The 17,697-nt window shown below is 34.4% G+C and overlaps 1 protein-coding gene across 1 annotated transcript in view; it reads left to right on the forward strand.

Moving 5' to 3' along the window:
* TXNDC16 (thioredoxin domain containing 16) overlaps positions 1 to 17,300 on the forward strand; it is a 66,815-nt gene extending 49,515 nt beyond the window's left edge. Inside the window, exons 17-20 of the mRNA XM_054567567.1 lie at positions 128 to 266; positions 7,112 to 7,272; positions 9,516 to 9,706; positions 15,216 to 17,300. Of these exons, the coding sequence (XP_054423542.1) occupies positions 128 to 266; positions 7,112 to 7,272; positions 9,516 to 9,706; positions 15,216 to 15,481 (757 nt within the window). The 3' untranslated portion in view covers positions 15,482 to 17,300. The remainder of the gene's footprint in view (positions 1 to 127; positions 267 to 7,111; positions 7,273 to 9,515; positions 9,707 to 15,215) is intronic.
* Positions 17,301 to 17,697: the final 397 nt, after the last annotated feature.

Genomic DNA, 17,697 nt, shown 5'->3' on the forward strand with positions numbered 1-17,697 from the left:
TTTTTTTCCTTGGTAATATAGGGCTTCCCATTTGTTGCCTTTCATGTGACCTCTTGGCCTCATTGTTTATGTTTTTGACACCTTGCTACAGTTTAGTTGAAACTTTTAAATATATATTTCTCCATAGGTCAAATAAATATACTGCAACTCTTCCAGCCCTGCTGCTTGCCAGACACAAAGAAGGCAAAGTAGAGAGCATTCCGTTAGCCAACACCCACATGCAAGAAATAGTTCAAATAATAACAAATGCATTACTGGAAACATTTGTGAGTATATTTGTCAGTATACTTTAACATACGGATGTTATTTGAAATAAGGATGTCTAGATCAGTTAAAGGTCGTTTATTTTAATATGTGACTTTCCAGCTATTGTTGCCATAGGGCATGGTGTTTGTGAGCTGAAGATTCATTGGGTTGCTCTATTTTATTGTTTACTCATTATGCATAAAGCCTCTCTAGTCCACTGCCAAAAGTTTACATGTCTTTGGATTATTTTTATTGCTGAGACTAGTGTGGCTGACAGCCAGTTGAAATACTTAATCTAGGCTAAAACTTGGTATAAAGCACATGGATTCCAGAGAGTCTGCTCAGCTTTAGATCCTTGCTGGATTTCTTACTGGCAGTCCGTTAACTTCTTGTTGTCTCAGTTTTCACATGTCGGTGATAGTAGCACCTGCAGAGTGTTATTATAAGGAATAAATGAGATTTGTGTTCAGTGTTTGGCCCCTGGTAAATATTCAACAAATGGTTTTTATTATTTATTCAGTTTTAGAACAAAATACTGATTTATGAAAGGCCTTTTTCAATGCTTTGTATAATAGTAGACTCGGGGGCGCAAAAGATGTAATCTGCATTTCTTGATTTCACTTGTTTTGCATTTATATTAAACACAACTAGATTACTATAAATTTATGCTTTTCTACAAGTATAAGTTAACATAAGGAGCACTTTAATCAGATATAAATACTGAACAAGTATCTTGTTTTTATGTTGTCATGATGATCTAAATGACATTAGCATAGGCACAATTTATTTTAGGTTCAAATAAATAACTGGTTTTAATTATTAAATCTTTTATCACCTTGGTTCTGTTCCTCACCGCTGTCCTCCAATTAATGTTAAAGGTTATAATTAATCAAGTTATTAATATTTTCAGGATGTAGTTTTCTAAATTACTTACTAAAGTAACATGTTATTAAATAAATATGTTTTAGCAAAGATATCATGTGATATTGTTGGAATTATTATGAGCCTTTCATTATTTTTTTCCAGATAATATAGAAAACTATAAAGAAGAAAATTAAAATCAACCTCTTTAATCAAGTTTAAATTTGGGGATATATTATCCCAAACTTTAAAAAATTCCATGTGTTTATATGTTTGTCTTTTTATATATTAAGGAATATTTTCATCAAGAAGTAAAGTTAGGCATTTTTTTTATTTTTATATTTTTAAAGATTTTATTTATTTATTTTTAGAGAGAGTGGAAAGGAGAGAGAAGGAGAGGGAGAGAAACATCAACATGCAAGAGATACATCAATTGGTTGCCTCTTGCACGCCCCAGCTGGGGACCCAGCAGGCAACCCAGGCATGTGCCCTGACTGAGAATTGGACTGGGGACCTTTCATTTTGTAGGCTGGCACTCAATCCACTGAGCCACACCAGCCAGGACAGGCATATTTTTTTAATATCTGCGTAATATTATGTTGTACTAAAAAAGCACAATTTATTTAGTTTTTTGTTGATGAATATTTAAGTTGTCTTTAGTTTGTATTGGTTTACTCAGGGACCGTCCTTATAGATAATCTTTAGGTGTTTCTATGATTATATACTTACGGTGAATTCATAGAATTTGAATTCTTATTCCAAAGCATAGGCACAATTTAAAGGCTTCTGATACTTATTCCTATTTTGCCCAACAGAAGGTATGTATCATTTTGCTCTTTTTTCCTAACCGATAGATCAAAATGAGTATCTTTTTTTTCTTTAAGGTTATAATTGTTAAGGCTGAGAAATTTAGGGCAAGCTTAACTATCAAAATCTGTTTATAGTTTAGGCAAACATGATAAGCATTGTGGCAGTGTTTCAGTACAATGTTTTGGTTTTCAGTGTTCTAATAAATACTGAACAGCTATAATAAAAAATTATTTTGCTTTTAGTTTATGACCTTTCCATAAATTAAAAAACCCTCAAGTGGTTATTAAATTTCCTAAATATTCTCTGTGTTGGAGATTTAAGTCTAAAGCATGTAGTAACTGCAATAGCTAGCAAGAAGTAAGCTCATCTTCTGGCCTACACTTAGGTACTAGAGAGACTTTGGTTTCTTCATTTGAATAGGGAACAGTGGATAACCAGAGGGTAAATGTTTTTTATATGGCATCAAATTTTTATTTTAGTGAACCTGATGAAAATGAATCCAGATAAATAATGCGCAAATGTGAAATACACAGTAACTATATGAGCAGTGATAGATCCCAGGCTGACAGACTTAGAACTAGTTGTTAGGAAGTACGTTTGGTACATTTCTGCCATACATTATGCATTTACTATGAATAAGAATACCAAAGACTTCCAGTCAAGATGGAGACATAGGTAAACACGGCTCACCTCCTTGCACAACCATAGCAAAAATTACAACTAAACTACAAAACAACTATCACCCAGAGTTGTCAGAAAATCAAGCTATATGGAGGTCTGACAACCAAGGATTTAAAGAAGTCACATTCATCCAGATGGGTGGGAGGGGCGGAAATGTGGAGATGCAGAATGTGAGGTCCCACACCCACATGTGGTGGATAAAAATCAGGAGAGATACCTTGGGAGCAAGGGATGCCAGCCACATACCAGACCACCCAGCCCAGGGTTCCAGTACCAGGAAGATAAGTCCCCATAACTTCTGGCTGTAAAAACCAATGGAGGTTGGGACAGCAGCAGAAACTGCGGGATTCTCAGGTGTCTCCTCTTAAAGGGCCTCAACAGACTTGGGACTTAGGCAGACTCACTCCCTCTGGGCTCCAGCACTGGGGCAGTGGTGGGAACAGTGCCAATGGCATACAGGGAGAAACTGAAGTGTCTGCACTGGGGCAAGTGCTGGGGGTCAGCTTCCTCCCAGAAAAAACTCTAAAGGCCAGGCAGTGACCATTGTCCATTTTCTGGGCCCTCCCACACACAGCCACAGAGTTGCAATACTATATTGGAGGCTCCATCAACCTGGTTCACATGGGTTGCCCCTCCCTGGCCTTTGCCCAAGGCTCCACCCCATCCAATTTACTAGTGTGTTTTTCCACAATAGGCCACGCTACTAAGACAGGGAGTCAAAGCATCTCTACCTAATACATAGAAACAGACAAAAGAGGCTGCCAGAATGAGGAGACAAAGAAATATAGCCCAAACGAAAGAACAGAACAAAACTCCAGAAAAAGAACTAAACAGAAAGGAGATAATCAATCTACCAGATGCAGAGTGCAAAACACTGGTTATTAGAATGCTCAAGGAACTCATTGGGTACTTCAATAGCATAAAAAAGACCTAGGCAGAAATGAAGGTTACACTAAGTGAAATAAAGAAAAATTAACATTACTGACAGTAGAGTAGATGAAGTTGAGAATCAAATCAATGCTTTGGAACATAAGGAAGAAAAATATATTCAGTCAGAACAGCAAGAAAAAAGAATCCAAAGAAATGGGGGTAGGCTAAGGAGCCTCTGAAACAACTTCAAATGTACCAACATTTAAATCATAGGGGTGCTGGAAGCAGAAGAGAAAGAGCAAGAAATTGAAAACTTATTTGAAAAAATAATGAAAATTTCCCTAATTTGGTGAAGGAAATAGACATACAAGTCCAGGAGCACAGAGAATTCCAAACAAGATGGATGCAAAGAGGCCCACTCTAAGATACATCATAAATAAAATGCCAAAGGTTAAAAATAAACAGAGAATCTTAAAAGCAGCAAGAGAAAAGCAGTTAGTCACTTACCAGGGGGTTCCCATGAGATTGTCAACTGATTTCTCAAAAGAAAGTGCAGGCAAGAAATACTCAAAGTCATGAAAAGCAGGGACCTACAGGCAAGATTGCTTTACCTAGCAAAGCTATCATTTAGAATTGAAGGACAGATAAAGTACTTTCCAGACAATGTAAAGCTAAAGGAGTTCATCATCACCAAGCCATTATATATGAAATATTAAAGGGACTTATTTAAGAAAAAGATCAAAACTATGAACACTAAAATGGCAATAAATTCACAACTATCAACAGTTGAATTCAAAACACAAACTAAGCAACCAACCACAAAAGAAAGAGAATCATAGAGATGGAGATCATTTGGAAGGTTATTAGTTTGGAGGAGGAAAGGGGAGAACGGGGGAAAAGGTACAGGGATTAAGGAGTACAAATTGGTACTTACAGAGTAGACAGAGGATATTAAGAACAACATAGGAAATGGAGAAGCCAAAGATCTTATACGCATGACCCATGGACATGAACAGTGGTATGGGGATTGCCAGACGGAATGGGGAATACTGGGTGGAGGTGGGCAAAGGGGGAAAACCTTGGACAACTGTAAAGCATAATCAATAAAATATATTTAAAAAAAGAATACTAGAACCCACACAATTATAGCCTCATATATACTCAAAGAGCTAAAAGTCACCTTCCAGGTACCACATTTGATGACCTTTTCTGTTTCTCCTTAGCCTCTCAGTAACAATCAAAACTGTTGACTGTGAAAAAAAAGAGAGAGAGGAGGGTAAAGAGGGATGGGAAAATACCCCAAACTGTTCACTATGCTATTCCTTTTGAAAATTATCTTTTCCTCTGGCTTTTGCAATTCAGTCCTGACCATATACTCCTTCAACCCTCTGGCCACTCTAGAAGTACAAGCTCAACCATTGTTCATTCTTTGGGAAATTTTATTTATACCCATAAATTCCACCATCATTATGCCAGCTGATAATTCCTAAATCTGAGTTTCTAATCTTACTTCTAAACTCACAGAACTCTCTGTTTTTCTTTCCTGACAGACATAGGGAAGAGCAGAGCCCATCACTGGTCTGTCTTTCATAAATTCATATTCCAGTCACTCATCCTAAAACAGGCCTAACCATGTCACTCATTGATTTAAAATATTCTCAGTATTCCCAGAAGCTAGAAAACCTATGACATTTCCCCCATCTGGTCTGACAGCTGCATTTGCCTCTTGCATACCTAAGTCTGACATACTTGATTCTCACAGTTCCTCAGATATTGTATATGCCTTAACACCCCTCTGCCCATCCTCATGATGCTTCCTATATTTGGAATCCCTGCCCTTGCACACACCTCAATCTGTTAAGATCTTATTTCTTACCCAAGGCCCATATCAAATCACTTCCTAAAAACATCTACAAGCTCTCCTACCTTGTTTTTTAGCTTAATTTTGAGCCACTAGGTTTCCTTGTTGTCATACATTAAATTTTTTATTGCATCGCAGTGGTCTGTATACCTATCTCTTCATCTAGAGTATGAGCTCTGAGGGCAGGGAAAGTGCCTTATTTCTTTTTGATTCAGTACCCAGCACAACACCTTGAACTTTGTAGTTCTCAATAAATGTTTGTGTTGAGCAATGGTGGCTTCATCTCACCTGACGTTTGAATCTGTCCAGAGTGAGGTCTGCTGGCTTAATAAGATCTGTCAGTTCTAGGAAGGGCATATAACTCATGTAGAAGATTAAAAATGATAGTTAACACAAGAAGACAAGGTAGGGGAATTTGGAGAGGGGACCTAAGACTAGGGTCATGGAAGGGAAAGGTGTGTGAAAGGATTTTGAGTGTGAAACGTAAAGAATTTGAAGAAAATGAGAATTGGCAGAGGAAAGTGGCTTCGAAAACAATATGAAAAGTATATACCAGATTTTGACGTTTGAGGATGATGGACCATTACTGTGTTCAGAAGTGGTTGGCACTATGAAAAATATAAAACTGTTCATTAGATTTCTAGTGTGATCTAATGAAATGTGCAGCTGATGAGCAGGGTGCCTGGGTACTAGTTTCAATTCTTCCTATGAGCTCTTTCAATACTTCCTATTAGCTGTGTGATTAGCAAGTCAGTTTTTCTTCATTGGTGTCCTCATTTGTCAGCGAGTCATTATTTATCTGATAGAGAATGATTTGCTCTAGCTCACAGGTAAATCCAGATGTTGATATAATAGATGTGAAACTAAATATCAAAAGTAGTATAGGCATTAATATTTTAAGTCATTGCTATTTTTAATGCTAAATATGTTAACACTGATGCTTTTTCCAATTCTTATTAACAACACATTGTGCTTTAAAAATACATAAAAATAGTTATTCTCTTTTATTTAATAAAGAATAAGAGGGTAGATTTCATCTTATAAATTTTTTTGTTATTTTAAACCCAAAATAAATGAGACTGCTTTTTTTTTCTTAAAGATTCTATATATTTTTAGACAGAGGGGAAGGAAGGGAGAAAGAGAGGGAGAAACACATCAATGTGTGGTTGCCTAGGCTGTGCTTCCTCCTGGAGACCCAGCCCAAAACCCAGGCCCCTGACTGGGAATCGAATGGGCGACCGTTTGGTTTGCAGGCCAGCACTCAATCTGCTGAGCCACACCAGCCAGGGACTGCTTTTTATTTTAGTATATTTTTTGATTATTTTAATTATTCTAAAAAGCCATAATATTAAAATAAAGATCTTATTTTTAAGTAATTATAAATGTTAAAAGAGTATACCTTTAAATCTCAGTTTATATTTTTTCAAACATTTTATGTTAGAGAAAAATGTAACAAGAGTTTTGTTTGTCATGTGTTCATGGTCTAGTCTGGTCCAGATTTTAGCATAAGAAATTATTTGACGTGTTACATCCTTGTAAAATAGGATACTCCTTTTAAGTTATTTTCAAATTCTATTAGTAGTTTTATTTTGAAAATAACTTTGTTAAGATAAAGTGGGCTTAAGTAAAAAATACTTTTGAGATTTATAGGTATTAGTCATAATAGCAAATCACTTAAGTGGCAAATGTTTGAATTACATTTTAAAACTAAATTGTAAGAGAGATTTGAACATTATTTTCTATTTTATGCATCATCACTCTCCTTGCTACTTTTTTTAACAGCCAGAAATCACTGTGGAAAACCTTCCCACTTATTTAAGGCTTCAGAAACCATTACTTATTTTATTCAGCGATGGCAGCATAAACCCTCTGTATCAGAAAGCAGTATTGACAGTGGTAAAAGAGAAACACTTGGATTCTGTTATCCCTTGCTGGTTAAATCTGTAAGTATATTTTGTAAGTATATCTGTAAGTATAAATCTGTTAAAATCTGTTTAACTTCCTTTAAAGTATATATACTTTAATATATAAAAGGTAAAGGAAGTATTATTACTATGTAATAAGATCTTCAGACCTTATTACAGCTGAGCATTTTACCCTTTTCCCAACCTCTCCCTATTTTCCCAAACCCTAGTCCCTAGCAACCACTTTTCTACTGTTTCTATGGGTTTGACTTTTTTTTATGATTCCACATATAAGTGATACTATATAGTATTTGTCTTTGTCTAATTTATTTCATTTAGCATAGAGCCCTCAAGTTCCATCCATGTTATAGCAAATGGCAGGATTTCCTTTTTTCTCATGGCTGAATAGTATTACACTGTGTGTATGTGTATATGTGTATGTACTCATATACATAACACACATTTTATTCATTCATAATGTTGCAATGATTATGGAGTGCAGATGTGTCTTTGATACCATGGTTTCATTTATTTATTTTTGATATATACCCAGAATTGGATTGCTTGCTGGATCAGAGGGTAGTTCTACTTTTTAAATGAATCTATTTTTAATTATTTGAGAAACCTTCATGTTGTTTGCCATTGCACTGATTTACATTCCTACCAGCTGCACAAGGGTTCCCTTTTCTCTGTGTCCTCACCAACACTTGTCATCTCTTTTTGATAATAGCCATTCTAACTGGTGGAAGGTCATAGCTCATCATGGTTTTGATTTTCATTTCTCTGATGATTCGTGATGTTGAACATCTTTTCATGTACCTTTTGGCCTTTGTATGTTTTCTTTGCAAAAATGTTTACTCAATTCTGCCCATTATTACATTGGATTGTTTGGGGTTTTTTTTTTTAATTGAGTTGTATGAGTTCTTCAGTTATTTCGGATTTTAATTCTTTATCAGATGTGATTTGCAAATATTTTCTCCAATCCTGAAGGTTTCCATTTCATTTTGTTGGCTTCCTTTGCTGTACAGAAGTTTTTAGTTTGATGTAGTCCCACTTGTTAATTTTTGCTTTTGTTGCCTTCGCTTTTGTTGTTATACAGTAAATTTTTAAAAGTAAAAATGTTCCTGATTTTAAAAATAATTAATGTCCATTAAGAAAATTTTGGCAAATACAGAAATATGACCATAGTTGTATTTTGGCATTTTTCTTCAGTGTCTTTTTTTGTACTTCTGTAATTTTGAAATGCAGCCCAAATGTTACAAAGGTTTTCAGTGCATTCACAAACAGTATTTCCTGGTATGTGTCCTAGATGTATGATATGTGTAGCATTAAATGTCTGTGAACATAGTTCACATATATACACACTGTCCATTTTTCAAATTCATCAGATAAAAGATATTTTGGACTCATTTGAAAAATTACAAGAATGGGGCAGTGTATATTTTTGCTGTTGAAGAGTTCTCTAACAGTATAACCTACTGCTTGAGACAAATTATTTCAGGTAATTATCCTTATAGGTATCTTAGAGTAAAATCGTATTTTTTTATAATGTGGAATGTTCTGTATTAGGAAAACTAAATATCTTAAACTTAAGGTTTCCTTTTATAAACATAATTTAAAATTTTTTTTGTTTGAAATTAATCTTTTCTCCTTTTTTCCCGAGGAAGGACACTTTATTGGGAAAAAGAAGTATTTATTATAAGTATTCTGTTATTTTTATAGTTTGTGACCATTTAATTTTTGAACCAACATGTGATGCAATACTTGGCTAAACTTTAGAAGGAACCTATTGATTATGTTAAGTTGAAGCTGTCAAATCTTTGGACTAAGCCTGTTTTTTATTAAAACTCTCAGTTCCTGACTGGTGTGGCTCAGTTGATTGGGCATTGTCCTAAAAAGTGCAAGGTCACTGGTGATTCCGGTCAGAGCACATGCCTAGGCTGTGGGTTTGGTCCCCAGTCGGGGGTCAGGGGGTTTAAGAGAGGCAACCAATCACAAGAGGCAACCATTGGATGTTTCTCTATCTTTCTCCCTCCTGTCCCTTCTCTGTAAAAAAAAAAAAAAAAAGGAAGAAAACAGTGCCCCATGTTAAAAGAAAATTTTTAAGACTCTGATTACTAATAACATAGTTATAGACCTTATGGTTTTTAGGACATCTTTTCATCAAATAAATTTACTGGATTGATACTATATTTGAAGGGTAATATTTTACAAATTATTATTTTAATTATTATGTTATAGAAAGAAATTTTAATAGCATGTTGAATTGTTGTCTTTCCTAGAAAAAACACCCCTATAGGGAGAAGAATACTGCAGGCCTATTTTGATGCTCTGCCGCCCCTTCCTGTTCTTGTTGTGGTGAATCTGCACTCAGGTGGCCAAGTGTTTGCATATCCTTCAGACAAGGCTATAACTGAACAAAACCTTTTATTGTGGCTTCAGAAATTAGAAGCAGGATTAGAAAGTCATATCAGTAAGTTTACTCTTTTATTTAATGTACACCATTATGGATTTTGTTTCACATATTTTTAAACCCAGGCAATAGCTGATGAACACTAGAATTAGTTGAATTGTAATGTTTATAAGTATCCTGAATATTATTAATATGCTGATAGCATGGGACAGTCTCCTAAGTGGTAGGTATTATTGCCCACAAAAAAATAAGTGCCATTGTATTAAATTTAATAATAATTGCTAACATTTATTGAGTGCTTACTAGGTGTCTAGCACAATGCTAAGTTATTTAAATGCATTATCTTATCTCATTTAATTCTCACAAGTCATATGAAGTGTTATTACCTGTAAAAGAGTTAAATACCTAGTTAAAAGTCATATATATAACTAGTAAATGAGCAAGCTTGGATTCCAACCTAGATTTCTTACATTCTAGAGCTGGAATTTTGGACCACAAGAAAATAGATGTTGGCTTAGGATTTACGATGCTGGTTTTTGACATGCAATAGTTTATACTTTTCTAAAATGTGGATTCATACTTGTGCTATAGATATATATGTTCTGGTTTTTTACCTTTGGTTTCTCCATTTCCTATACCATTCTTAACATCTCCCTGTCTATTTTGTATCTGCTATTTGTATTTCCTGTACCTTTTCCCTCATTCACGCCCTTTACCCTCCCCTCTGAACTCCATTTCTGTGATTCTGTTCCTGTTCTAATTGTTTGCTTAGTTTGTTTTTGTTTTTGTTTTCAGGTTCAGTTGTTGATAGTTGTGAGTTTGTTGTTTTACTGTTCATAGTTTTTGATCTTTTTCTTTTTCTTAGGTAAGTCTCTTTAACATTTCATATAATAAGGGCTTGGTGACAATGAACTCCTTTAACTTTACCTTATCTGGGAAACACTTTATCTGCCCTTCCATTCTAAATGATAGCTTTGCTGCATAGAGTAATCTTGGATGTAGGTCCTTGCCTTTCATGACTTTGAATACTTCTTGCCAGCCCCTTCTTGCCTGCAAAGTTTCTTTTGAGAAATCAGCTGATAGTTTTATGAGAACCCCTTTGTAAGTAACTGTCTCCTTTTCTTTTGCTGCTTTTAAGATTCTCTCCTTATCTTTAATCTTGCGTAATGTAATTATGATGTGCCTTGGTGTGGGCTTCCTTGGGTCCAACTTCTTTGGGACTCTCTGAGCTTCCTGGATCTCCTGGCAGTCTATTTCCTTCACCAGATTGGGGAAGTTCTTCATTATTGATTCAAATAAGTTTTCAATTTCTTATTCTTCCCCTTCTCCTTCTGGCACCCCTATGATTTGGATGTTGGATTGTTTAAAGTTGTCCCAGAGGTTCCTAGGCCTCTCCTCATTTTTTTGAATTCTCGTTTCTTCTTTCTGTTCTGGTTGAATGTTTCTCTCTTCCTTTTGCTCCAAATCATTGATTTGAGTCGTGGTTTCCTTTCCTTCACTGTCGGTTCCCTGTGTATTTTTCTTTATTTCACTTTGCATAGTCTTCATTTTTCCCTCCATTTTGCTACCATACTCAACCATTTCTGTGAACATCCTGATTACCAGTGTTTTGAACTGTGCATCTGATAGATTGGCTATCTCTTCATTGCTTAGTTCTATTTTTGGAGTTTTGATCTGTTCTTTCATTTGGGTCATTTCATTTGATCTGTTCTTTCATTTCTTTGTCTCAGTGCACCTGTTACATGGGAAGGGACAGAGTCTTAGGTATTTGCCCTGTATATGTTAATTTATATACAGTTATGACAACAACAGGATTGTTGCTATGATTTAAATTTTTAATAACCTAGATCATTAGTAAATTGAGGAAATAGTGTGAAATTTGAGGTAATTAAAGGTTTCCTAAGGTACTACCCAAAGATTTTGTTATTATATACCAGATAAACTATATTACAATAATATTTTAGCACTCTTCCATGATAGAATCCTAAAATAAGGGGTATGTCTATGTATGTGAATATATATGCATACATATACACACATTCTGGTATACAAACTCCAGTGTTATCTAGTCTCTCAAAGACTATATGTTAAAATATATATTGTCAGCATGCATAGCATGAATATACCATTATGTATATTTGTTTATATTTAACTAGATACTTGAATTTATTTTTTGAACTGTCAGCCATTGTAACATACCTGTTTTTCCCAAGTGGTCTGCTTCATTTCTGTTATATTAGGCAGTTTAACTTAATTATTATGTCTCAGTAGCCTATAGGTAGTATTTTTATATTGAAATATAATTTACATACCATAAAACTCCCCCTTTAAAGCCTACAATTTGATGGTTTTTATTACATTCACAAGGCTGTACAACCATTACTACTACTGAATTCTGTAATATTTTTATTACTCCAAAATGAAATCCCATGCCCATTAGCAGTCACTCCCCATTCTTGTCTCCTTCCACCCCCTTAACAACCACTTTTTTGTCTTTATGGATTTACCTAATCTGGACATTTCATATAAGTGAAATCTCTTAGCATAGGTTTTCAAGAATCATCCATGTTATATATGAATCAGTAGTCCATTCCTTTTTATGAATGAAATATTTAATTGTATGGATATACCACATTTTGTTTCTCCATTAATCTGTTGATGGGCATTTGGGTTGTATCCACTTTTTGGCTATTATGAATGATGGTGCTCTGAACATTGATGTACATGTTTAATATCTGATACTTAGGTGCCTTCTGACAGTGCCATACTGTCTTCAATACTACAGCTTTGTAGTAGGTTTTAAATTGGGAGATTTGATTTCTCCTACTTTGTTCTTCATTTCCATGATTATTTAGCTATTCTGGGTAGTTTTAGATGATATTTTAAAGTCAATTTTCTGAGATAACTTTAGTTTTAATATTTTCCTAGGAAATATAAAAGATTAATTAATTGACTATCTTGTTGAAGTTATAATCTGGAAGGAGACCTGTATGTGGTTATTACTCCTCTCTGACTTACTCACTGTAGCCACACATATAGGAGTCCTTTCAGTTGTAGCTCTTGAACTCTTCAGGTAGTCTGTGTTCACTCTTCTGTCAGCATTGCTATTGTATAGAAGCAGAGAAGTGTTGTCATTTTATACCTGCTGTGACACTGGGGCCCCATGGACTCTGACTAAGTCATATAGGATTATATGTAGCTAGGGCATGGAATTGCTTTAAAAAAAAAAAAGTGATGTTTAAAGACACACAAACCTGAGCTTATGATCCAGCCTCCTTAATTACTGTGTGTCTCTAAGCAAGTCTCCTTCAATTTTTTCTCTACAACTGTAAAATGAGATTAATAATTCCTACTGTGACTATGTCACAAATTTATTTTTAAAAAATCAGATAAAATTATGTATGCAAATACACTTTGTAAAGTGTAAAATTTAAAGTATTATCACAATTCATGTGAAGATCCTTTCCTACAAAGAGCATACCTGAGGAGCTTTGATTCCTCAATTCAAGCCACTACCAAGAGGAAACAGAGTTATTCTGCTGAGTTTCCTGAGAGACTGGTTGGTATATCTCCCATTGCAATTTTGTTCATGAATGCCTTTGCCAACTTACTCTTTGAGGGGTTTCCATTATTTCTTTGTATCAATGCTCCTATTCTTAAGTTTCCCCTGCAGCAGGAAGAAGCAAACTGAGCTGTGTTGTCTGTGTTGGGTCCTGTCTTCTGTGCAGGCCGGGTCTGCTCTCACCACTCTCTGGGAGCTGGGTCTGAGACGGGGTCTTGCCGCTACCCTTGGAATTGCCTGAATCTGTAAAGGTGCCACAGGTGCCTGCCTCACCTTGCTTGGTGCATATCTTAATTTCTGTGTTACTGAGACCACTAGCTACTTTTATTTGAAATTTACACTTAACTTTGGTCAAGTTCTCTGACCTTTTCAGGCCTCAGTTTTCTCATCTATAAAATTGGGATAATAATTGTCCTTACTTCATGGGGTTATAAGGACTAAATGGATAATGCCTGGTATATAATAAATGCTCAATAAAAGTTAGCTATTACTAGCTCTTCTAATTTGATAATAATGTATCTATTACTCATACATAATGAGAGTGCAGTTTTATTTACAGGCGAAAATGTTAAGACCTTTGTAGTATTCCTTCAGCAAATAATTAGCAAAATTGTGATACTCAATTTTAGGCATTTTGTTCTCATTTCAGTCCGCTAAGCTTCAGTGTTTACTTTGTAAAATACTGCTAAATATGTCCAATGCTTTAAGTTGAAATTTTCTTAAAGATACTTTATTTGCATATCGCAAACTACGAAGGTGTTCTTACTTCCTAATCATTATATGCAAGAAAATATTATATCTGTTTATTACTTATATCTGCTAACATGGCAACAGTCATTTGAATAATCAATTACAGGGGTAGCCTAAATTTAATATCCGGCTGATGTTTCAGGTACTAGGATTTCATGTAATTGAGTGAGTAAAGAAATTATATATCAGTGAGTATAGATACACTTCATATGTATTTGTGCAACTTTAATCCACTCTAGGAAAATAGAATTTAAATGAATTTCCTAAGCTTTAAACATGTTTATTTGATTTATGAGAGATGCTTAAGTTTGTATTTTATGGGCATTTATATTTTTTCATGTAACTGCTTATTTTTTCATGTAACATTCACTGAAATTTATTTTTAGAAAGTTTACTTGGCATATTTCCTTATATCATTTATTTCTCAAAATAGTATTTTAAATGGGCAACCAAACTCAGAAGTTACTTTGTAACATCTGTCTACTAAATGGAGAAAAGTTAGCTGTTTTATCTCATACAAATGTTAAAATATATATTGTCATGATATTAAACTTAAATCAGTTTTCTTCTTTCGATGACCAATGTTTTAAAACAATGTTAAGATTCACTGCTATGATGTCCACCTAAGAAATTATTTAATCCTTGTCTGTTTATGGTACAGTTGATTCCATAGCAATTTTTAATTATCCCTGTCTATAATTATTTTTATAAAATGAACTTGATTTCACAAAGTGTGTGAAAAAGATGTTAAAAGCATCAAAAATAGAAAATGCTTTAAAATGTCAGGGAATACTTGTCTATATAATAAGTAAATATGTATGGGCCAAAACCTTTTCTTTTGGAGTGATCCATGAGAAACAGTTCTAGTTCTTTGGAATAAAGACAGCGGTTGGGAGGGAAGCAGGAAACTTTTTCATTTTAACTTGTACCTGTTTGTGTGTTAATATCATGAACATATTGCTATTTTCTGAAACCTCAACAGGATTAATTGTCAGGGAGACTTTTTGTTTTCTCCCTATTTACACTAACTTTTATTTAGAATATAATAGCTTGCAAATATAAAAAATAAAAATGTCTAGTAATGAAAAATATATCATTTCTTAAACAATGTAGTAAAAAAATAGTTTTGCTTAATAAAACTGATAAAATCTTCCTTTCTACTAATATATTTTTCAAAATAAAACATTTTCTAGTATAATTTATGGGATGATTATTTTGGTATGTTCATCTTTAACCCTTGATTGCATCTTTTTCTAGCAATTTTACCTGCTCAGGAATGGAAGCCTCCTCTTCCTGCTTACAATTTTCTACGCATGATGGATGCTGCAGCATCTCAACATCCCACTAGTAAAGATCCTGAGTGTATGAAAGAAACTCATGTTCAGGAGAATGGTAAAGAACAGCAGGAAGATAAATCAGCAGTAAGAAAAGAACCAAGTGAAACATCGAAAATAAAGGACTGGGATAGAAGTAATGTATTTAAAGCAGAAAAATCATTTAGACATGATGATAAAGAGTTATGATGCTCAGAACTGAGCTAATTTAATAAGGCTGTGGGAAACTTTCCAAAAGCTTTTTGGCTTGATGGACTTAAGAATTTATTTCATTAAAAAATACTGCTAAGTTATTTCAAGCTTATAGATCAGTGCTATTCAACAGAAATGTAATGTGAGCTGATATGTAATTTAGAATTTTCTAGTAACCACAGATGAAATTAATTTTAATATATTTCACTAAGTATACCCAAAATAGTTCAGTTTACATAAAAATCAGGTATTCTACATTTTTATCATATCAAGTGCATATTTTATACTTACAGCACATGTCACTTTGGAGTAGCTGCATTTAAGTGCTCAGTAGTGATATGTCACTAGTAACTACTGTATTGGTCAGCTCAGCTCTAGACAAACACTGGTATAATTAATTTACCTGACTTCTAGCCTGATATATTTTGAACTAAAATATAAAAGTAACTCTATTTTAATCACAGATGACTCCACAATGGAATCATATAGCTGGCAGTTGTATTTGTTTTGTAGTTAAAACTAGTGTTTCTTAACTAGAGAGCTGTTTTGTCCCCAAGGGGACTTTTGGCAATGTCAAGAGACATTTTTGATTAGGGGTATTACTGGCATCTAGTGGGTAGAGGCCAGGGATGCTGCTAAATACCCTGTAATACATTGGACAGCCTCCCTTAGCAAATAATTATCCTTCCCAAATGTCAGCAGTGCCTGTGTTAAACTAACCCGTGGCAGAGTGGGCTCCATGAATTTTCTGCTTCTATTCAGTTAGTTTAAGAAAATCTTGGGTATTAAATATTAGGTGTCTTAACCTTATTACCTGGACACAACTTTATCTTTTCTTATAAATTCTTTTTATAACATTTTTTAAAAGTAATGAGATAACCCTAAAAAGGATTCAGAGTGAGAGAGATCATATATAGCACAACATAATATATATTGTGTTAGGTATATTCTATGTAAAGAGAAGCATATTATATAATAGAATATATGACAATTATATAAAATAATTCTCATGTATAAAATATGTATACATAAATGAGAATCTTAAAATCTTTTATTTCTACAAGTTATATTGCTAAATTTCAGATTGAATAAGAATTAATGTTCTGTCATTCTCCTCAAAAAAAAAAGAGAGAGGCTCCCTCATCTGAATCATGTGTGGAAGCCACCCTTAAAAACTTTAGACAAATCAGTTGGTCTCCCCAGGGCATTGGGCCTCTTTTATATACCAGGACAAGATTAACCAAAGAAAATTTTTCATCCCAAAAGCACTTGTCAAGCTTATCTGTTTGTAACAAGTTGTCTCATTTTTGCTCTGTGCATTTTAAGAAACTTGTTGAGACCATTCTATGTGGTGCTCCACTGTATTTTTCACTGTAATACCTACTTGGTATATCTTGTACTTGAAATTTTCTCCACATACGGTTTGCCTAGTACAAATGGCTTTCATAACTGGAATTGAAAAATCATAAAGAGCTAACTTTCAATAAATGCATACATTTCATTGTAACAGGTCATTTGCCATTCTTAGTACCTCCTTCTTAATTTTTCTCCTGTCCCATGTAGTGTGTATTATTTCAGTTCATTGTCATTTGTTTTTATTTCTTGTTTAAATTATTACTGTTTGTTCTGTTACAGTTGTCCCCGTTTTTCCCCCTTTGCCCTCCTCCTCCCAGCCAAGCCCACCACCACTCCTACAATCAATCCCACCCCTTTGTCCACGTCCCTCGGTCATTCGTACTAATCCCTTTGACTAATGGGCTTTGACTAATCCCTTCCCCTTCTTTTCACCATTATCCTCCACCCCTCTGTTTTTATTTCTAACATGGGAGATATGAGAGTGAACTCTAAATATAGTTTGTAGAAATAAAACATTGTCAGTCTAACCATTAGAAAATGCTAATTAACTATAAGCACAAAGAAACATGAAACGAATTAGTCATAGTACCATAGCCCCCAATTTTGACAGTTCTTAATATATGTTCTTTTACCAATTTTTTAAAAAGTATCTAGATTTCAGGTTACTTCAAAAGTTTCTTTGGCCTTGGTCACACCCTCTATTGGACTACATACATTCCCTCTACCAGTTGGGTTTCTTTGGTTGTAAGCAACACACACTCAACCCTGATGATTGGTTCCAGGACCCTCCCACTCAGATACCAAAATCCGAGGATGCTGAGATATTGTGTACAAAATGACATAATATTTGCACATAA

The sequence above is a fragment of the Pteronotus mesoamericanus genome, unplaced genomic scaffold, assembly GCF_021234165.1.
Source record: "Pteronotus mesoamericanus isolate MK-2021 breed Mesoamerican mustached bat unplaced genomic scaffold, CSHL_Meso_final contig_182, whole genome shotgun sequence".
In the NCBI taxonomy this organism is placed as follows: Eukaryota; Metazoa; Chordata; class Mammalia; order Chiroptera; family Mormoopidae; genus Pteronotus; species Pteronotus mesoamericanus.